The sequence below is a fragment of the Microtus pennsylvanicus genome, chromosome 21 (assembly GCF_037038515.1).
Source record: "Microtus pennsylvanicus isolate mMicPen1 chromosome 21, mMicPen1.hap1, whole genome shotgun sequence".
Lineage (NCBI taxonomy): Eukaryota > Metazoa > Chordata > Mammalia > Rodentia > Cricetidae > Microtus > Microtus pennsylvanicus.
In genome coordinates this window covers 6,812,161-6,835,035 of record NC_134599.1, presented here as the reverse complement: position 1 = coordinate 6,835,035, position 22,875 = coordinate 6,812,161, and the positions used below count along the sequence as shown (strand labels likewise).

General features: G+C 44.4%; 1 protein-coding gene across 2 annotated transcripts in view; it reads left to right on the top strand.

Annotated features, from left to right (window-relative positions):
• Hycc1 (hyccin PI4KA lipid kinase complex subunit 1) overlaps positions 1 to 4,940 on the top strand; it is a 70,736-nt gene extending 65,796 nt beyond the window's left edge. Inside the window, exon 11 of one of the 2 annotated variants that reach the window (XM_075955788.1) lies at positions 479 to 4,940. In XM_075955788.1, coding sequence (XP_075811903.1) covers positions 479 to 1,053 — 575 coding nt within the window. In that variant the 3' untranslated portion in view covers positions 1,054 to 4,940. The remainder of the gene's footprint in view (positions 1 to 478) is intronic. The other variant, XM_075955789.1, reaches the window with a different exon arrangement.
• The last annotated feature ends 17,935 nt before the right edge of the window (positions 4,941 to 22,875 follow it).

The window sequence follows — 22,875 nt, the reverse complement described above, 5'->3', positions numbered from 1 at the left end:
GGTTAATGTATATAGAATTTAACCATATATATGTTTTTTTTTAAATTCTTTGAGTATTTGGAATAGAGAATACAACCTTCTTTTAAAAAGAAACCTCTTTAAATATTCTTCTGTTTTAAGTTCCTTGGTAGGAGCTGTGATAGAGAGGTCATCCCCCCAGTGTATAATGTCTGATGGTTTTTCTAATTGCTTCTGCTCTTTGCATGCATAATAGGAGAACCCTTTCTAAAAACGTAGTGGGGGATAGTTTACAGCATGCTGTTGGATTAATATATTCTAAATCACTGTCATTTAATTACAATGAACTTTTTTGACATTTATAGAATGTTTCAATTTATCCTCTGATTTCATTTTATAATCTATTGCTTTAAGAAATTCTGCTAAGGTATTGATTTAAATGTAATTGATTTGGTATTACTCTTTTAAATGTTGCTTAAGATACTTAATGTTAATTAATCTTTGTCATTTCTTTGTTTAGGAGATTCAGAATTAACAGGTCAAGAAGAACTGATGGAGATAACTGAAGTTGACGAGGGATTTTATTCCAGGGCTGCGTCTAGCACCAGCCAGTCGGGTCTCTCAAACAGTAGTCACAATTGTAGTAACAAGACAGGTATAGGAAAGAACCAGAGACGGTCAGGAGGAAGCAGAGCTGGAGCAAAAGAGAGAGAACCTGCAGGGGAGTCTTGCAGAGATCACTTTGCTCGCAAACAAACCCAGAGAGCCCAGAGTGAGAACCTTGAGCTTCTCTCTCTGAAGAGACTGACCTTGACCTCCAGCCAGTCCCTGCCCAAGCCCAGCAGCCAAGGCTTGGCTAAGACTGCAGCCACTGTGTTTAGTAAATCCTTTGAACAGGTCAGTGGTGTCCCAGTCCCACGCAGCCCCTCTCCTGCCATTGGCTGTGTTGCTGGGGCAGATGCCCATAGGTTTTCTGCTTGTAGTCTCCAAGAAGAGAAGCTCGCTTACGTGTCAGAAAGGACTGAGCTTGCCATGAAGTATCAAGCAAGTCCGCAGGGACCTCCCAGTATTAGCATCACTTTGTCTGCAGATTAACTTGTAACTTATTTTTCTCTTATAACCAGTGAGGCTGAAACATGGCTTTGCTCCTATATGAAAGTACCGAGTCCTTCATGTCTGGTCCTGGCAGGAGGCCTGTGTCTTGAATTTGGAAGGTTCCTTTGACTGTGAAGGGAAGAATTAGTAGTTTGCAGAAAACTGAGATATGGTCTTGTAATTTCTTGGGTACCCTTCTCCCCTTGGCTTGAGTTCTTTACTCTTCCTTCCTCCTTACCATCCCTTGTTATTGTTGCTCTAAGATTGTCAACGTGACAATAAAGTTTTGCAGTTGTCTGAGTTGGTACATCCTCAGTGAGGTTGTTTTTAATACCTCATATTGTAGTGTCTGTGTGTTTGCCCTGAGAAGTCAAAGAGAGTCTCTGTATGAGAGGACTTGGCTGTGGAGCCTGGACAGAGGAGCGAATCCATGAAGCCATGACGACAAACAGGCCTGTGGAAATGAAGAGAGCAGTGAGGATGCCAAGCTCTGTGACCACAACATCCTTAAGATGAGGACAGTTGCAAAGGGAAGGCGGGAGGATTTCTGTTGGTGTCCTTAGAATATTAAATTGCAAAACTGAGATTGCTGGTAGATAATATTTTCGAGTGTCTGATCTGGATTCCACAGGCGAAAGTCCCTTTCGGTTTCTAAAGTGTAACCAGCCATAAAGCTGAATGACTGCTCTCAACTCTGGAATCCTAGTTAGGTTGTATTTTAGAGCTCAGAGCTCACATCACAGAAGACTTCCTGGAAACCACTGTAAATCTTTCAACGTAGCTCTCAAGATACCAGTATCAAGCATTTAATAGTGAACTGTTTGCAAATGAAGGAAATAGATAATTTTTCATCTACAAAATGTGATAAAAGAAAATGAAGCCAGTGACTCTGGACAAAGGACACTATATTATCTTAGGACTGCTTGTGTTTGTCTTCCTCAATTTAATATAAGAAAAGAAGAATGTACTTCTCGTTTGTGAGCTTTAAGTGTTCTTGTTATGATGTAGAAAGAATAAATCAGTTACACACCCACCCCTGCCAATCAAACACTTAAACTAAGAAAGGCGGTAAGGCAGAAGCAAAACAGCTGTGTCTATAGCTCTGGGGAGCTCTGTGACCTCTTGGGGGACTCGCAGGCTCGGTGCCTGTGCTGATCTGCTCTGTTGGCTAAAGCACTGAGGAAGCCAGTGTGTTCTGGTAGTGATTGGAGTGAGGAAGCAAGGTCAGTGGGGAAGACCTGGGAAGCTGACCACTTCCTGGTTTCCTTGACTCTTAGTACACCAAGGTCTCCTTATTCATGGTCCCTAGCTGTGGTCACAAGAACATGCTTGTGTTTCCATTTGAACATGCGTGGGTCCAGCTCATATTGACGACAAAACTGCATTGTTGTAGAGTGCAAAACATTGACAGCTGAGATCCAGTTCTAAATGCTTACCTACAGGCTAAGACCTGTGCTTCTCAGCATCAGTGAGTTTAACATTTTAGTTTCAGTAATGAATGAACTGTCGGCTTAAGTTGTCCTCAAAAGTTGTAACTAGAGAGTAAGATTGATATTGGAATGATTTAATAGTAATCTTGTGTACCATTGAAAATGTTTGTAAAATGTCACTGTGAAGTTCCTATTGTCTTTTTGTAATTCTTTAACAAAGAGCTTTTCTTACACATAGTCACTAACAGTATTGATAAATATTAAGAAGAAATTGAAAAGATTGTCGTTAGGCAAGTTAAGGTGCTTGCTTAAGCATAGAATAAGTTTAAAGCAACATTATCTGGCGTAAATGAGAGATCAGGATAATGTTCAACTACTATAAGGAAGCCTCATTTTGATATTGTTCAAGACATTTGCTACTCATGTGGTTCAAAGACCATTGGTGTGACCTGGTATCTTAATAAAACTTCACAGTTTTAGGGGCAGACCTAGTAAATCAAAACTGGCATTTTAGCAAGGTCCCCAATGATGCTTGTGTGCATTCATCTTTGTGCAGGCAGTTTCAGAGTGCTAATTACTTGTCTAATATGCAGGAGTCTCCGTGGTCTCACAGCCTGCAAGCACAGATATTGGATACTAGATCTTCATACCGTCATTAGTTTTGACAGCTCATAACTTTCTAATAACATAGACACATGACTTGTTACACCCTCTCATTTTAATTTCCTAGTTCACACTTATTTCTGTAGTAAAAACGAGGTATCGTCTGCTTCTCTTGTTGATTGTGAATGAAACCAGAGCCTCGGATGCTGCAGCTTTTGAAAAGGCGCTGCCTTTGTTTTTGAACTGTTCCGTGAGGCACAGCTTGTTTGCATGTGTTCATGCTTCTTTACGGCTCTGTAACAGCTTACACCATGGAGTGAGTCTGAATTTTGGCTCCAAATGATTTACAACAATTGATTCTCTGGAATGTGGAATTATGTTAACAATAGATTCTTTTGTACTACTTTTGATACTATTTCAAATACGATTGTGTACATTGAAGGCTTTTTATAACAGTTGTAAAAGTCAGATGATGTTAACTACGGTAACAATTGTTATTATACTCACAAGTCTTTCCTTACTACCTTTCAAATGTGAAAGGTTGGGTAGATTTGTGGGTCACTTTTCTATGAAGTTGTTAAGTGGATCCAGAGTAATAGCTCTTGCCAAGAGGATTCCACACAGAACTGGGGTCTGGCACCCCATAGTTCAGCTATATGATAGGGTTCTTGAATTGGCCTGACCCTTGCATTCTTAGAGCTGTGCTGCCTGGGCACCCCTGTGATCAGTGTCCAGCACTAACCTCTGAAGTGCAGGTCAGGAGAGAAAGTGGACTTTTCAAGGGGTCCCTCTGCCTGGGTGCCTCCCCTCCTCCCTGGAGCCTCGATCCGGAGGGGGTCACTGGGAGGCTTCCTGAACCGTTCATCTCTGTAACACCAAGAGCAAGGATTCCCTAACAACTTATTTGTTTTGAAAAAGCAATTTTTCATTGCCCTTTCAATTGTAAAGCAACCACTCTGCAAATAATACCCAGTTGTTAAAAGTTGAATTAAAGGGAAGTATTTCTTTAAATCAAAATAGATAGAAAGGATCCCAGTTTAAAGGGATTTTTGCCCATTTTGGAAAGTCATAACTAAAATGTTGAACAGTAAATTACGGGGTAAATATTTACTCTGAAACATGATTTTAAGCAAGAGCTGAAGTAAGGTAGCTTAATGTCTAGGTCTACAGGCACATTAAACGTCTATAATAAGGAAAGCACAGTAAGGAAGCATATGTTAAGTATTATAACAGAAAAATAGGAAAACACAATGTTGGGTACTAAGGCGGTGTAGATAGAAACTAATGTACAGTAGTGTCTTCCCAGTCCCTAAGTGAAGGCTGACACCCTCGTCCTCTAGTGAGCATATGTTTACACTCGTAGGCTTGCTGCTGAGAGCTGACACAGCGGGTCACTGAGATGTGTGCTTAGTACCGGTGAAGAGTGCACCAGTGTGCTAGCTTCTGTACTCTGTAACTTGCACATATCCAAAAAGACTTTGAAGATGGTTTTGTAACTTATAGTGGAGTGCTAGCGGACATGGGTCTCAATTGTGGTTTTTTTTTTTTTCCTCTCCTGTCCCCCATACTGTCTCTTGTTGGAGCTGACTTTGTGCCTCTGACCTTTACTTCTGATCATGGGGTAATGCTAAACTCTTCTCGCAGATAAACTTGTCATTGTTTTTCTAGAGTTTACATTCCTAAGAATAAACGTGACTTTGGATATTTTTATGTGCTCTCTACGTTTTTAAGATGTTGAAATAAACTGGAGTTGAGTTTTTTGAAGTTTTGTACATTTGCATACATGTTATCCATATGCAGTACTTTATACATTGTGTTTCCTCTTGTTTCATTGAAATAAAAACTAAAAAGTAATTTTTCAGATCATTTTAGTCATTAAAAGCTGCTATAAGAGTTTGTGAGCTTCGCAATGGGGGGGGCCAGAAATCAGCGTTGGGGAGCCCAGCTGCTGGGAGCTGCTGGGCGCTGCTGGGAGCTGCTGGGAGCTGCTGGGAGCTGTGGCCATTAGCCGGCCAGTGACTTTGACTCCTGCCTTTATAGCTCAGGATGAGGAACTGGGAAACCCCATTAGTGTCCATCCAAGGATGAGCTCCGGGTGCGGGAGGGGTTCTTGAAGCATGGCCAAAGTGAATAGTATTGCCTTTAACTTCAATGAGTTTGTCTCTGAGTGCAGAGGGTTTCCTCGAGACCTGAGCACAGGCCTTTAGGTGTGGTGGGCAGAGCAGAGTTGGGCTGCTGCTGGCTTTTGTTTTTGTTTTTTTTTTTTGCTTTTTCGAGACAGGGTTTCTCTGTGGTTTTGGAGCCTGTCCTGGAACTAGCTCTGTAGACCAGGCTGGTCTCGAACTCACAGAGATCTGCCTGCCTCTGCCTCCCGAGTGCTGGGATTAAAGGCGTGCGCCACCACCGCCCGGCTGCTGCTGGCTTTTGGATGGTAAGATACATCCCAATATTTCATTTATTGGTGGCAGGAGATCCCAGTGGCATTCCTGATCTGCATTGTGTATACTGAAACAAGCCCCATTAAAAAGAAATCATTCTAGTTGGCAGTTGATTGTGTATGTGACTAATTCCTGCTAACCTAAGCAAATACTTCCTTAGCTACTCTTAGAAGATGGCTTGTGGAACCAGCGCCTGTCAGTTTAAAGACTTGTAACTGGATCTTGTGACACAAGCAGTCTTCTGGTGACAGCAGAGTCCCTGGCTCACAGCCGGCTCCCCTAGTAGAGTCGGACTTTGTTAACACCTGCATGCCCACTCTATAGTCATTCATAAGGACTGAAATCATTCCATAATTTCTCTTGGGTTATTGTGGCTGTAATAGCTGATTCATCACTTGAGTACTCAAAACTGTCTTTAAAAGTGAGCAGCACCCCATTTTACAAAAGAGGAAACTGAAGTTTTCAGGGACCAGGTGCCTTGCTCAAGGTCACCAAGTGGTGGTGGCCATGCCCAACCTTGAATATAGGCTGGCCTTACAGCTCTGTTATTGCTCAGTAAAAGGATCCTAAGTCCTGTCAAATGGACCATGTATTTAAACTTATTTAATCCATCTTAAAGTAAAATTTTAATGAAACTAAATGATGCCATATTTTGTGGAATATGAGATAATTGTTCTTCATTGGTAATTAGAATGCTAGTTATTGCTGTATTTAAAATATACTAATTCAAATTAATATAAATGGTTCCTTAGCTTTTTAGATTGGTAAAGGTTGGAACTAGTATTTATCTGGAGAAATCCTTAGTGCCTGAGACAATTGGTGGTAATGTAAGTTGCTACAAATGGATTAATGAGCAATTCAGCAGACTCCTTACCCATGCCTTTGACCTAGTACTCCTACCCTAGAACTGTTCTACTCTGTTTTGCATTAAATTTTGTTGTTTGTAATAGGAAAAAAGTCAGGACTTTAAATGTCTCAATTAGTACATATAGTGAGATATGATATAGCCATTAAAAATGTGAGCCCAGGGGGCTGGAGAAATAGCTCAGTGGTTAAGAGCACTGACTGCTCTTCCAGAGGACCTGGGTTCAATTCCCAGCACCCACATGGCAGCTCACAACTGTCTGAAGATCCAGTTGCAAGGGATCTGACACCTTCACACCAATTGCACATAAAATAAAGTTAAATAAATCATAAAAAAAGAAAAAAATGTGAGCCCATTTCATTATATTTATGTTGAATGTCTATGTATATATTACATATTATGTATATTATATGTAATATACACACTTACACACAAGATTCATGTGTGTTTTTTGATACCAAGGAAGAACACTTTATCAAAATGTGGTCTAAGGACAGGCTTGGGACTCAAGAAATGGACCAGCAGCTAAGAGTGCTTGCTGGTCTTCAAGAGGACCTGAGTTCAGTTGCCAGTACCTACATCCGGTGGCTCAACCAACTCCAGTTCCAAGGGATCCAGTGCCCTTTTCTGGCCTTGGTGGACACCCAGACACACACAGTATATACTTATACAGACGACCACACACACAAACATGCACGCACGCACGCACACACATACATACGCCACAACCTATGTTGTGAAAAACTGATGCTTTAAAAATGGAGATTCTTGGGTTTGTGCTAATTCCCAAGAATCCTAATCACTGTGCGTGAAACTTGGAAACCTGTATTTCTAGTAAGTTCCTCAATTTAACATCAAGTTTGGCCCAGTAACTACCAGCAGTGGATTAGGTATTCGGTGCCGGGTTGTTATTAGAAAAGACTTCTCAAAGAGATTGGTATTTTCAGTGGGGTTTCTCAGTTGTCAGTGACATTGCTGACAGAGACCTGTAGTGAAAGAAACTGTTCTGGCATTAAAAAAAAAATAGACTATTTCCTGTATGTGAGTGCATACCCATTAAGTCAACAGTCTTCTTTAAAACATCTTTGCTGCTGTTTAACTTCAGATGACTTGTCAACAAAGCAAAACTAAATAGAACTCACTTCGTGAAGGGTCACCTTGGCGTCTCTGGCTGCAGCAAGGAGTAAGGTACTTGCAGAACTGGGGATCTCTGTGAAAATGAGCATCTCTGTCATGAGGGAGGGATTGGGTCTGGAAGAGTTCATAGTTAGGATTCATGGTGGCTGCGGGAGGGAGGGGAGGGGTGTCTTAAAGAGCCTTGCTAAATTAACCACTGAGAAGCAACCTCTAGGATTGCAGATTATTATTTCCAATTCGTTTAGTGCAAAGAGAGAAATGGAGATGCTTTGTGCATTTGCTTCATTCGTTTATATTCTCCTCTTTCCTGGACACAGAGTTCCTGGAATCAGTAACGAAGCCAGGCTGATACGGGCAGGCCCGTCCTCTCTTAGCCATTCTGACACTGCCCGTTAGCTGGGGCTCATGGGCTGGAATTATTGCCCTTTTACAGGGGTGGTAAGTCAGTGTGTTTACTGACTTCTCAGGGCTACCCTGAAGATCCCCACAGTTTCTTCTGAAGCGCCTTGACCCTAACAGCCCTTGGGTCTGTTTTCTCTAGGACGGTCACTACGCTGTGCTGTGTTTGTGCTTTCCCTAGTGAGGCTTTAGTACGTTCTGCACGATAGAGTAAGATGTGTTCTACCAGATGGACCCTGACTCTAGTCCAGGAAGGCAGCAAAACCACAGCGGACTGTATTGCTTCTCATGCAACTCAAGGGAGGTTGGGAAGCCTGTTCCCTCCCATTCCCCTGCATGGAGCAGGGTAACGTGTGATTACTGTGATTCTTAGGCATGTGTCTGCATAAATATGTTGCAAATATAGACATCATGTTTTCTTTTCCTCAGAGCGATAATGGAGCAGAATGATTTTTCTATGCTAGCGTTTGGCATTAACTTTGTTGCTGTTGTCGTTTTCTGCCCTATCATTCTCTCCTGTGTCTGCTACACTTAATGATGAGACTCAAAACAGATGACGAAATAGGCAAGGCCTGTCTTCTGTATTTCACATTCTCCTTGCCGCACTAGCTGTGGCTGGGCTGGATGCGCTGCTGTGGAATGCCGAGCAGTCGGGGTGCTCATCGGAACCCTTGCTCATTGTTTAACCTGCACCTTTCTACCCCAGACCTCCACGTAATTGCCAGTTGCAGTTTCTTCTCGCCTTTAAAACTACTCTCCCCTCTTTTATTGCAATCCCTCGCTAGTTCAGAACCCTGTTGCAATAATTACTTCTTTCTTGGTGTTTGATTGTTTGTTTTAGAGACAGAGTTTCTCTGTGTAGTTTTGGAATCTCTGCCTCCCAAGTGGTAGGATAAAGGTGTGCACCACCAACACCTGGCTCAATAATTACTTCTTTCCCTAAGCCTCTTAATTTATTTACATCAATCAAGCTGAAATGTATAAGACCTTCAAAAGGAGAAAATCGGCCAGAAAGAAAGCCATGAACCACCTGCAATGGGAAATAATACACTTTGAGCTCACCGAAGAAGAAAAACCACTCAAGCGATACTGCTCAATGTGCCGAAGTAGGTTGGAGCTGTGGTATTAAATCCCCTGTGGAGGTGGCGCTAGAGGCCAGCAGGGCGGGATGAGGAATACAAACAGTGACAGGCTTCCTCCAATAAGGCCACAGCTCCTAATCCTATCAAATAATGTCACTTCCTATGAGCTGACAGGGGTCACTTTCATTTAAACCACCACAGTGTAAGAGCATGTGTAGTTCGTGGAGGCCAGAGGTGTTGGAGCCCCTGGAGCTGGAGTTATAAGCTGTTGTGAGCTGTCCAGTGTGGGTTATGGGAAACAGACTCAGGGTCTCTGCAAAAGCATTAAGGGCTCTCAACTGCTGAGCCATCTCTTGAGTCCCAACCCTGGGGGGCAGTTTTTAACTCTCACTTTGCTTGTTTTCTGAGAGTTCCTCATGCTGTCACCCTAGAAGAAGCATCATTTGTTTGAGTTTAGAAGAAGAACTGGCATCATCTCTTGGGTTTGAAAGTGGCCGGTGGTCAGTGGCCTCCCATGAGACCAAAGGACATACCTTTGTGACTCTGTCACTGGCCAGTTCTCAAATGTTGAGCATCTGAGCATCCTTTTTGGAAAGAACAAATAAAACAAAAGCGATGTAGATGTGACTGCTCTGCTGAGATGGGGCTATGGAGCCAGAAACATTTGGTTATGGTGGATTTAAGGGTACAGAGCTGGAACCAGAAACATTACAGGAACTTTGGTTATGGTAGACTTAAGGGTACAGAGCTGGAACCAGAAACGTTACAGGAACTTTGGTTATGGTGGACTTAAGGGTACAGAGCTGGAACCAGAAACGTTACAGGAACTTTGGTTATGGTAGACTTAAGGGTACAGAGCTGGAACCAGAAACGTTACAGGAACTTTGGTTATGGTAGACTTAAGGGTACAGAGCTGGAACCAGAAACGTTACAGGAACTTTGGTTATGGTAGACTTAAGGGTACAGAGCTGGAACCAGAAACGTTACAGGAACTTTGGTTATGGTAGACTTAAAGGTACAGAGCTGGAACCAGAAACGTTACAGGAACTTGCACTTGAAGGTGAACATGAGAACAGCAGTACGTGGGCTCACAAATGGTTTTCAGGAGACTAAGACAAGGGGATTCCAGGTTTGAGACCACAGGCTATAGGATACATAGTAAGACTGCTACAAACAGTAATGCATCATTGTATACATTATTCTATTTTTCCTAATTTTATAAGAATAATTTGTTGGAGAAAGGAGGCTGCTTGTTTGTTCCCGGCTGCCCAGCTAGTTTAGGCCTGAAATAATCACACAGAAACTATATTAATTAAATCACTGCTTGGCCCATTAGCTCTAGCTTCTTATTGGCTAATCTCTTACATATTAATTTAACCCATTTCTATTAATCTGTGTATCACCACGAGACAGTGGCTTACCAGCTAAAGTTCCCAGCGTCTGTCTCCAGTGGCTCCATTGCTTCTCTCTGACTCCGCCCTTCTTTCTCCCAGCATTCAGTTTAATTTTCCCCACCTAGTTCTGTTCTTTCCTGCCATAGGCTCAAAGCATTTTTTTATTCATTAACCAATAAAAGCAACACATAGACAGAAGGACCTCCCACACCAATAATTTTTAATGTTTAATGTTTCCTTTTTAAGGCTCCTTTGAGAATCTTTCTTTCTTCCTTAATTTCTCTCTCTCTTTCTCTTTCTCCCCTCCCCCCCCAGCAGGATCTCATAGGGTAGTCCAGACTGGCCTGGAACTTTATTATGTAGCCCCAGACGACCTTAAGCTTAATCTTCCTGCCCCAGCCTCCCAAGTACCAAGACTGCAGGCGTGAACCGCATACCTGGCTTAAACCACAGGATTTTGATTCATTAGCACATACTCCATCCTTCCTCTTGAACATGTCCTGCTTTCTCCTCATCAGCAAGGGAAGCAAAGGCAGGCAGCACTTTTAGGCAACAACTGAAGCAGAGGCCATGGAGGAATACCACTTACTGCTTGCTTTCACAGCTTTCTCAGCCTACTCTCTTATACAACCCTGGACTGCTTGCCCAGAGGTAGTAATACACAGTGGGCTGGGCCCTTCCACAGACACACCCACAGGGCAATCCAGTCCCTGAGTTGAGGGTTCCTCTTCCCAGGTGTCCAGTGTGTGTCAAGCTGACAAAAACTAGTCGCACACTTTCTGATGATTTCACTCATGTTGTTAATCTTGGGGTGGGAATGTAGCTCAGTGGTGGAGCACTTGCCCCACATGTGGAAGACTCAGTCCCAGGACCAAAGATAAGTTTTTAAGAAATGAACCCCATTAAAGGCACATGTGGTGGTTTGAATGAAAATGGTCCCCATAGGCCCATAGGAGTGGCACTGTTATTATTCGGAAGAGTGGCCTAGTTGGAGTAGGTGTGATTTTGTTGGAGGAAGTGTGTCACTGTGCTTTGAGGTTTCAAATGCTCAAGCCAGGCCCACTGTCCTCTCTCTCTCTCTCTCTCTCTCTCTCTCTCTCTCTCTCTCTCTCTCTCTCTCTCTCTCTCTCCTATCTGTCAATCTGGGTAGAACTCGCAGCTGTTCTTCAACATCATGTCAGCCTACATGTTGCCATGTTTCCAGCCATGACAAGGGACTAAACATTGAACCTGTAAGTCAGCCTCAATTAAATGTTTTCCTTGGCCTGGAGAGATGGCTTAGAGGTTAAGAGCACTGACTGCTCTTCCAGAAGACCTGGGTTCAATTCCTAGCTCCAACATGGCTGGTCACAACTGCCTGTAACTCCAAGATCTGACAACACCCTCACACAGACACCCTCACACAGACACCCTCACACAGACATATATATGTATATATATGCAGGCAAAGCACCAATGCACATAAAGTGAGAATAATCTATTTAAATGTTTTCCTTTATAGGAGTTACTGTGCTCATGGTGTCTCTCCATCCATAGAAACCCTAGCAATGACTGAAGTTGGTACCAGGGACTGAGGTATTGATGTGATAGGCCTGACCATATGATTTTTTTTTAGAAGAATGTGAACTTTGGGGTTTGGGATTAAAGCAGTTGAATGCTTTAAGCAGGGTTTAATGGGCCATACTAGTCGGAGTATAGAAGACAGTGGTGCTGAAGGTGATTTAAACTGTGGGGGTCTGGCTAGGATGTTTCAGAGGAGACGAATATTTTATGTGGCCTAAAAAACCGTTCTTATGATATGTTGGTGAAGAATGTGGCTACTTTTGTCCTTGTCAAAAAAATCTGCCTGCCTGAGGTCGAATTGAAGAATTAGAGATTAACATCTTTGGCAGAGGAGATTTCAAAGCAGTCTAGTGTTGACGGTATTCTGTTGCTATTAGTGGCCAGTCTTTTTTTTTTTTTTTTTGGTTTTTCGAGACAGGGTTTCTCTGTGGTTTTGGAGCCTGTCCTGGAACTAGCTCTTGTAGATCAGGCTGGTCTCGAACTCACAGAGATCCGCCTGCCTCTGCCTCCTGAGTGCTGGGATTAAAGGCGTGCCACCGCCCGGCTAGTGGCCAGTCTTATGCAGATCTATAAACTGAACAGGGAAGATGCAAATGTTCAAAAGAGGGGAAAAAGAGCCCTAGGGTTTAATGGAGTCAAGTTCAGTGCTCAAGGAGATAAAAAGTTTAAAGAAAAACCTGCTGCTAAACGGAATAAAGGGAAAAGTGACCTCAGGTCAAGACCCCACCCAACTAAGCTTCCAATTTGTGAAAAGGAATTAATGAAACATTTAGGGCCAGATATAGTGGCTCACACCCTCAATTCCAGCACTCCAGAGGCAAAGGCAGGTGGATCTCTGAGCCAGCCTTGTCTATACAGCATGATCTAGGACAGCCAAGCTCTGGACACCATCAAAAATAGCAAGCTGGTCACAATGTGTTTGAACAAAGTGTGTCAACCTCAGCTGGCAGTGGAACTTGACAGCTTCAGTCTCGTGGTTCTGGCTTTAGAGACAAGGATACAAGACAGGGGTTGTGGAATCTCCCTCTGTAACTAAGGAAAGCTGCTGAGACCAAGAATGTGCCAGGGATGTCCCTGAATGGAGACCCAGAGAGGCCACTGTGCAAAGCTGTGAAGGTGAACCCTGGATTGCCTTGGAGACCCCAGCACAAGAGAAGGAAGTGTCATGCAGCCAAGAAATCAAAAGAAGTTGGAGATCTGAAGAGGTCTTTGACATCAAACTTTGGGGTTCGCCCGGCTGGTTGTTGGTCCTGCTTTGGTCCAGTATTTCCTCACTGTGCTCCCTTTCCTCCCTTGTGGAATGGTAATGTAAATCCTTTGCCATTGTATTTTAGAAGTATGTGGTCTGCTTTTTTATCTTGATTTTACAGAGGATTACAGTTAAGAGATTGCCATGAGTCTCCAAAGAGACTTTGAACTTTAAACATCGTTGAGACTTTGACAGGCTATGGGTATTTTTGAAGTTGGACTAAATGCAGTTCTGCATTATGATATGGTTACAAAGCTATAGGAGCCAGGAAGTGGAATGTGGTGGCTTGAAAGAAAATGGCCCCATAGGCTCGTAGGGAGTGGCACCATTGGGGGTTGTGTCCTTGTTGGAGTGAGTGTGGCTTTGTTGGAGGAAGTGTGCCCCTGGGAGTGAGCTTTGAGTTTTCAAATGCTCAAGCCAGGCCCAGTGTCTCCTCTCTGTCTTCCTGCTGCTTGGGGATCAAAGATCCAGATGTGGAACTCTCAACTGTTCTCCACCGCCATGTCTGCCTGAGTGCGGCCATGTTTCCTTCCAGGATGACAATGGACTAAACCTCTGGCTGTAAGCCAGCCCCAGTTAAATGTTTTCTTTAGAAGAGATGCTGCGGTCAGGGCGTCTTCCCAGCAATGGAACTCTAGGATAACATAGACCTGTGATTTCCCACTGTGGAGCCTGCAGAAGGAAGAGCATGTGTTTGGGGCCAGGATAGGCTACGATGAAACCTTGCTTCAACATAAACAAGCAAATGACAAGTAAATGAAGAGGAGAACAAGGTAACGATGGTGACAAAAACTGCCTTTCAAATGAGGTCCTTACACCTGAAACCGCAGTGTGTGCTTGCCCTTTGCTTTTCAGACACAGGCTCTTGAAGGGGAACTTTAAGGTGGTAACCACTACCTTTCCACTGGTGTGACAGTTTCTATACATCCTATCTTCCTGGCCTTATTTGTTTTGTCAGCTTTAATATTATGCTCATGGTGTTTTTATAGCTGTCTACATCGAGATTAAAAATCTAGGGACTGGAGAGATAGCTCAGAGATTAAGAGCACTGACTGCTCTTCCAAAGGGCCCAGATTCAGCTCCCAGCACCCACAGCTCACAACTGTCTGTAATTCTAGTTCCGGGGAATCCAATGCCTCGGACATATATGCAGGCAAAACACCAATGCAAATTAAATAAAAATAAATAGATTTTTAAAAAAAAATTGTTAAGACTAAGTGGTAGTGGTGCACACCTTTAATCCCAGCGCTCGGGAGGCAGATGCAGGTGGATCTCTGTGAGTTCGAGGCCAGCCTGGTCTACAGCGTGAGTTCCAGGATATCCAGGGCTGTTAAACAGAAGAACCCTGGCTCAAAAAAGCAAAAAGATAAATGAATAAATAAATCTAAGAAAAGTATAATCCTCTACTTGTTTTCCTTCAGTGTTCTGTAATAAGTAAAACCTTTAAAACGTTGCAGAAATGTGGTCCCTAGTGGCTGTACCTTTACTCAGTCTGATTCCCTCCCTGTCCAGTCAAGATAATAAAAAGCCCTTCCCACGCTGCAAAGCATCCTCCTCTGTGGCAGCGGTGGGAGTGGAAGTCATGGCGGATGTCACTATGGATGCCTTGTAGGAACCTGCTGGAGTTGTAGGCTCTCAAGTACTAAGCATTGGAGTTTCTGCATTTACTTCCTGAAAAATCTCACAAGCAATCAGTATTCTTTGTCCCTTGATTGGCAAACCCCCCATTGAAACCACGTGGCCTTGAGTTCATTCTGTGGGACAGCAGATAGGAGGAAGCAGTCAATTCTTTGAACTGTCCTGCAGGCACTTGGATATTTTGTTTCTTCTATGAGTTTTGGTAAATTGTGGGTTTTCCAGGAATTTGGTCAGTTCATCTCAACTGTCCAGTTCCCTTTTTCTTTTTTGTCTGACATTTTCATAAAGCTTTCCACAATCGTTTAATTTCTGTTGCATGTGGCTTTAACCCGGGTCTTTTTACTCTTGGTATCAGTTATTCATGTTTTCTCTCCCCATCAAGTTTGATACCAAGAAATCACATTTTCTTGATTACCCTGCCATGAGTTCGTCCATTCTGAGTTGTTTCTGTTTGGGGGCAGCTACAAATGCTACGGGCATTTCTGTGCCGTTTTTAAAAACATGGATTTGCATTTTATTTGTCCTTAGCACACGCCTGGGAGTGGACTGTCCGTGTCTGTGGTAAGACTGTGCTTTTCCTTCCGGGGAGCCGCAGGCCGCTCTCTAGTGTCCACGAACTCTGCACTGGCCCCAGGGCCACCATAGCTGTCCCTACACCTGCTTGCTATCCTGCTAGCCCTGACGTTTCTGCCCCTGCTGCCCCAGCATATTGGGAGTGGGATCCTGCTGTGGTTTGGATCTGTGCCTCATGGCCATTGCCCTGAACGTCTTTCCGTCCTTACATGCTCACTGTCCTTTGGCTGGAAAACCTGACACTGTATTTCTCTCATTCATTTTGCGTATTTTTGTGTTCTTATCTAAAAACACGTTTATTCTGCGGCAACTGTACCGTCCTTCAGGGCTTTTATAGTTTAGGTTCTACAGTTGTCTGTTGTATAAAATTCAGCTTAGTTTTGTAGATGATTTGAGAAATCAGTGATTCCTTTCCCTATAAATAACCAGAACCGTCTGTTAGGAAGGTTATTTTAATCCCAGCCCTCTGAAGGCAGAGGCAGGCAGATCTGTGAGTTTGAGGCCATCCTGGTCTACAGAACAAGTTCCAGGACTGTTACATAGAGAAACCCTCAAAAGAAAAAAAAAAGTTACTTTATCTCCTGACTTTTAAGTGGCTTGGGATTAAAAATGTTTTTAATTTAATTGACCGTATGTGTGGCCTGTCTCTGGGCTCTTTGCTCTAGTGGTCTGTGTATCCACCTTTTGCCAGTACTAACCTGTCTTTGTTACTGATGCTCAGGGAGTCTCTGCTTTGGTTCTATTTAAAGTTCTGGCTCCAGTAACCTTGGTGATTGCTGTGCTGGCTTTGTCTCATTCTGTCTCTTTGCTGTCTTGCTGACCTCAGTTCTAGTTGACTTTATCCGCTTCCTTCTGCTTGCTTTGGACTTACTTTCCCGATTCTTTTTAAGCTTACGGTCGAATGCATGGCCTTAGAGCTTTCCTATTGTGAGCATCTGAAGCTCTCTGCCCTGGCTAGCATTATGTCAACTTGACCGAAGCTAGGATCATCCGAGAGAAGGGATCCTCAGTTGAGAAAATGCCCCCATCAGATTGGGCTGTAGGCAGGCATAGATAGGGCATTTTCTTGATTGGTGATTGACGGGAGGGCCTAGCCCATGGTGGGTGGTGCTATTCCTGAGATGGTGGTCCTGGGTTCTATAAGAAAGCAGGCTGAGCAAGCCATAGGGAGCAAACCAATAAGCAGCTCCCTCCCACGAGTTTTTCTTCAACTCCTGCTCCCTGGTTCCTGACCTGTTTGAATTCCTGCCCTCTGATGATGAATTACGGAACGATGAGTGAAACAAGCCCATTCCTCCTCAAGTTGCTTTGGGTCATGGTGCTCCATCCCAGCAATAGTGACCCTGGCTGGGACGCTCTCCATCCCTCTCCAGATGTTGCCTGGTCGGCATCGATATATGCTGATGTGTCAGATGATTCGCTGCTTTTCAGCTTCTTCTCACTTCTCCTTAATTTCTAAATATTTGAGATTTTCTGGATAGCATTTTAAAAATCGATTTCTAATTTAAACTTGTGCCTATGCGGTTGCTGAATGTAATACTAAATACTGATGGTCTCAGTGTAGTTTTCAGTATTATTCAAGTCCTCCGTCTTTCCTGCGAGTTTTCTGCCTCCCGAGCCCCTCCCGCATTTATGCTGCTATGCCGACTGACCTGCCCGTGTCCAGACCGCTGCAGCTGCTGTGGGCCGGCGTGGGCAATGACTTCGTCAAACGCTCCACCACAGCGTCTATATTTCACTTTTTTTATTTATTGTATTAACTAAGAGTACTATCTTCCTCGAAGGATTAGAGTCCAGACTTGAGTCTATTTTGCTCAGATGCTCCCAAATTGCATCATTTTTTATTTGTGGTAGAGTATCATTTTAAATTTTTAAAATTTGTGTGTGCCCGCCCACATGTGTGTGTACTTGTATACGTATGTGATTGTGGGGGAGATTGTGTGTGTGTGTATGAGGGGCAAGGGTTGTGTGTTTGTGTGTGTGTGTGTATGGCAGGCTTTGTTTGTGTGTATGTGTACATGTAGTGTTCTGTGTGTGAAGGTCAGAGAGCAATGTGGGTATCTTTCTTAATCTTACTCCACCTTATTTTTTTTTTCTGGAGGAATGTTGTTGTTGAGACAGGGCTCAAAGTGTCAGTTTGTCAGTGGCCTTGAACTCTCAGAGATCTCCTCGCCTTTGCCTCCCGAGCACTGGGATTAAAGGTGTCTGCCACCATTTCTCTCTTTTCTTTCTTGCTTTTTTTTTAATGTAATATTTTTGTTGATTATTTGGGAATTTCAGATGATGAACCCTGATCGCACTTCCTTCCCAGGTTCCCCACCCCCACCAACTATGACCTCCCTGCACAAAAAAAGAAGGAGAAGTCCAATTTGTGTTGCCCATGTTCTCCCTGGAGCACGGTTAAACTCCCAGGGGCCAGCCTCTTAAAGAAAACTGAGTCTTTTCCCACCCACATCCATACCGGAAGCCGAGACACAGTTTCTTACTGGCCTCTTATCTCATCATTTCAACCAGACAGGCTATCCAGCAAGCCCTGGGGCTCTCCCTGTCTCAGCCTCCCAGCACTGGGGTGCTACCATGTTAACCTTTTCCGTGAGTGTGGGGGTGGGGTGGGGGATATTGAGCACAGTCCTCACACAGCCTTTACTGCCCGAGACACCTACCCAGACGCCATTATTTTCTGTGAACAAATGAAATTTAAGGGGCCCAGAGGGCTTGCTGTTCTTGCAGAAGACCTAGCTGTGGTTCCCAGCACCCACATGGCATCTGTACAGCCATCTGTAACTCCAGGTTGAGGGGCTCTAACACCTCCTCCTGAACCCCCCAGGCAGCATGTGGTGCTCATACATACATGCATGCTGGCAAAACAATCATATCCATAAAATAAAATAAATAAGCCTAAAAATGTTTCCCCATGATATTTTGTTAGGAATTGGTTCAGTTTTGTTTTAACAGATCATATTTTTTCTCAATGAAACTAATTTGCTGTATAAGAAATAATAGTATTCTCAACGAGAGCAGAAAAATAAAGGGAAGAAAGTGAAATAAACAGTGGCACCTAAAAACCAAGTAGTATTTTAGATACCTTTGAGTTAATGCATGTTAGTATAGAATGGATATGCTTTGGAAAATATCCTTTGCCAGAAAAAAAAATCGAATTGACATTAGTAAATTTAATTACATATAAGATGTTTGGTCTGCGAAGACAGTCCTGTAATTTTGAAAGCATATTTCCTACTCTGTCATCTAATAAAAGCTTGTAGCTCTTTAATTCTGCTGATTGAATTACAAATTCTCTGGGGCATAGGCTGCATTTTTATCTTGTTAACAGCTTGTGTGTGCAGAGGGGTAAGCTGTTTAGCCCGATGATTTACAATGTAATAAAAGCATACACAGTCCACATCTTAATCCATTTCTCTAGCTTTCCGCGGAGCTGGTGAGAGAAAGGGTTTCCTGTTTTCTGGGTAAAGACAAAATGATAGCGACAGTGAAATAGCTCAGGTCCCAACTCTGTTACTGTTAGGGTTGAGTCTGGGGCTCAGTGCTGTTTCCTCGGGGCCCAGGCTTCATGGGTTCCCTAGAGCTAGACTACATGTAGGACTTCCTCATGCAGGACTTCCTGCCGCCTGCGTGTTTCTCAGAGGGATGATGTGGGAAGTTGGGGTGGGAAAATCATTTATTTTGTGTCAGTTCCAAAGGAGACTCCCTTTCCCCAAATCCCAGCAATTACACAAAAGCCAGCTTTTCTTGGGAATTTGTGAAGTCAGTTTCCCTCTATCAAAGGAGCCATTTCTCTTTATCGCTGGCAGAAGGGAGAAATGGCTATCTGCGGTGCCTATTACGTACCCAATGCACACTGGCCTCCAGGCTTCCTCAGCATCCAAGTACATATTTCAAAGCACATGCTGGCATCCTGGCCCTCCCCTCCCCTAAACTTCTCCAGCTCATGAGCTTCCCACCCCGGTCCCCCAGCTACTCCTTTCTCCTCAGAACCCTGCTGTTTTGGCTCTCTTGATCTCTCTTTTGCCCTTTCTTGGTCCCTGTCCCTCCACCCCCACCTCTGTCCCCTCTTTCTGCTGACCACATCCAGGCTATTACTTTACTGCTTTCTCACTCTGCTCAGAACTCCCCCAGGTGCCTCCAGCTGTACTCCCCTCACTTCTACAGTTAAAAACCTTCCCCTTAACCGTAACCACGTGTCCTCAGTTTCTACGCTGTCCAGGGCTATCTCATCGAGCAGCTCCAGCTCTCAACCACTGAGTACCAGCACCATCCCCATCCTGCTCTGTGGTCCAGATATTCCCCTTTCTGTTGTCAGACGCCCCCTGGAGGCTGAACCGTGCTGCCTCGCTGCTTCTGTGTCCTCTGTGGCAGGATTTTTTCACCCCGTGCTTAGGACAGTGTGCTGCTTTGCTTTTTGTTTGTTTAAGATGAGGTTTTCCCCATGTCGTTCCAAGCTGACCTGGATTGGAATTGACTGATGTAGCCCAAGAAGGCCACCAACTCTCAATCCTCCTGTCTCAGTCCAAGTATTAGGATTACAGCTGTGCACCCCTGTGCTGTTGCTGGGTGCATTCTCTGCATTCTTGAGCAAACAAACTCCTTTATGTAAGGATGCTCTGAGGCCCTTGAGGAAATGTTTGGAGGTCAGCGAGGAGCTTTTGGAATCCCGCTGACACACGTGGAGTGCAGGGACAGGCTCCTTTTTTCTACCGAGTAAGAATTAAAAGGCAGGACAAGTTTGAAAGTCAAGCCAGGCCCAAGTTTACTCAAAGGTGGCAGTTTTATTGAAAAACTCCAGCAAGCCAAGCTGTCGATCCCAGCATCTGCCTTCCTCATGGGTGGTCCCTTGGTCAGCTGACTGGCCCACCCAGCTGGATTTATTCTGTTTAGAGTAGGTCTCCACCAAGGTCAGAGATTTTATCTTCTTTACCAGTTTTCCTGTAGTGAGCTTTACTTCGGCATGTCACTTTGGGAGATGGGAATGGCAAAGACCAGGGCAGAAGAATCACCTTCAAATAATGACCCCAAGGGCGAAAATGCTCCCAGAGTCTTTGCTAGACAGAGCAAACCTCTCTGCCATTGTATCCAGCTTCACAAAAGCACCATGCACTTCCTCCGCTAAAACTCTGTTGTCAGAGACTGCTCAGCGGTTAAGAGCACTGGCTGTTTTTCCAGAAGACGCGGGTTCAATTCCCGGCACCCACATGTCCGGCACCCACATGGCCAGAAGATTTGATACCCTCACACAGAATATATACAGGCAAAACACCCGTGTCTATTAAATAAATAGATCTTTTTTAAAAAGTCTCCCATTGTCTGGGCCTGGAGACTATTACATGTTCTCTTCTAGAAGACCTGAGTTAATTTCCCAGCACCCATAGTGGGCAGCTCACAACCACCTATGACTCCAGCTCCAGGGGGTCCCACACCTTCTTTTGGCCTCCTCAGACATTGGCACATAGGTCACACACACTAAATGTAAACAAACAAATGTAAAACTCATCCGTTGTTCCCTGTCCTTGAATATACTCCGTAGACCCACGGCACAGGAGGACATTCATGGCCCCTTAGATACATCTGACCTCATCTACCGTGCCTACACGTGTGTCACACGAGACACGCTGTCTCGTTGTCTTCATGGGGACAGGCCAAGCTTGCTCTCACCTGGAAGACTGCAGTTGCTGCTCCTCCCGCAGACATAGCTCTCTCTTCATCTGGTGTCTGACCGAACCTCTTCTCCTAGAGAGCTCTGCCTTTCCAACCAAACCAAACGGAAGCCTTCCTTCCCATCCTCTGCCCTCGGTTCTCCCTTCCCTGTCACAGCCCTTTGGTGCCGTCCCACTGTAACAGAGGTCACTTTATCACGCTGTGTTTTGTTTCTCTCTGGCGAGAGAAGTCAGCGCCTAGAGGAGCTATGCAAACTGCTTGGCAGACACAAGCTTGATAAGTATTGTTTGAACACACGTGGCTTAGAGAAGTGGGACTTCTGCCCGGAGTTCAGAGCTGACGAGGCGTGGATTATACTTGGAGCTCCCAGCTTGTGAGAGAAGACCCCCCTTTGGGAAAAGAAAAATTAAAAAACAGAAAGAAAAGAAAAGGCTAAGGCCCTTTTTCTGTGTCGGGAAATGCCCGGTAGACCTGCTTCCCCCCTTCCCCGCTTCTCCTTCTCACCCTCCCCTCCCCTTCCCCACTCCTGTTGGGTTCCTGTTGTCTGTGCAATATTCCCACAGATGATTGTATGTAGAGGATTCTAAGACACAGAAGCCTGGACAGGGTGGGAGACTGGGGAAACTGGGCCCAGAATCCGCTTCTCTCCAGGGCTTTGTAGTTGCCAACCAGCTCTGCGGGGTAGTCCTTGCTGCCTGATGCCCCAGGAAAGGGCTTCGTGCCTCCAGGTGTCCCCTGCTGACTTCCACAGCCCTGTGATGTTCAAAGGCTAACCACCCAAGGTTAGCTGAGAAAGAACTAAAGCCACTAGAGTAGCCGAGTCGCGGCCCACGGTTAAAGCCCGCTTTGCTCCGTTGCTTTAGTCTTACTAGTCTCTCTTGAACTCTGCCTGAAGTCATATTGTCTGTCCTTTTCCCTTCTGTGCTGTGGTTCCCAAGGAACCTAGCTAGCTGTATGCTTTACAAGGAAAGTTATGATTATAAAAAATGACTTATCTTTTGGCTAGGAGGAAACAAGGGAAGTCGGCAGAGTCGAGCCAGCATCGATTCGGACACAATCTCCTGCTGGAATTTGCAAAGCCGATCTAAATATGATCATAGCATCCAGAAGTCTGTTTCTAAAATATAGAAAGGCAAGACGACAGCTCTGAGAATGCCAAATTTAAAGAACTTGGAATATCTTCATTTTGCAGTAATATAAACCTTGGGGCTCATCTAGCTGGATCTCACAGTGCGCATGACAGAAGAAATGGTAATAAAAACGGCTTCCCCTCCTCGCTGGCGTTTAGTGCTGTCTGTGACCTACACTAGGTTTTGCATGTTGTGGGCTAAAGAAGCAGCATGGTCTGCGAGAGCTCTAAAGAGAGGAAATTAAGTTATGACAAATGGCCAGGCAGCAGTGAGGGCTTCGGCATCTGGAAGGATGAGCTTTTGTCTGGAAACAATGCTTCTAAAACCTCAAGGCTGTTTGCCTCACTCCTGGGGCAAAGTAAGGTTTATGTAAGGGAAAAAATGAGGAGAGGCTGAAAGCCATGTAGGGTGTAAGAACCACAGACCACTAAGCTGTAAGGAAGGCTTTTAGCACACAGTGGCCTGGATCCCGCTGTGAAGTCTGGAGGACCACCCAAGTTCTCAGTACGTGCTGGTCCCTCCCCAGGACTGTGTGTAACATCCACAGCTCTGGAACTTCCGCTCATCCGTGTGGAAATATTTGAGGGAGGGCGGGGATAACATTTATATATAAGTACCTGAAACAGAACTAAATTTTAACAAAGCCTGATC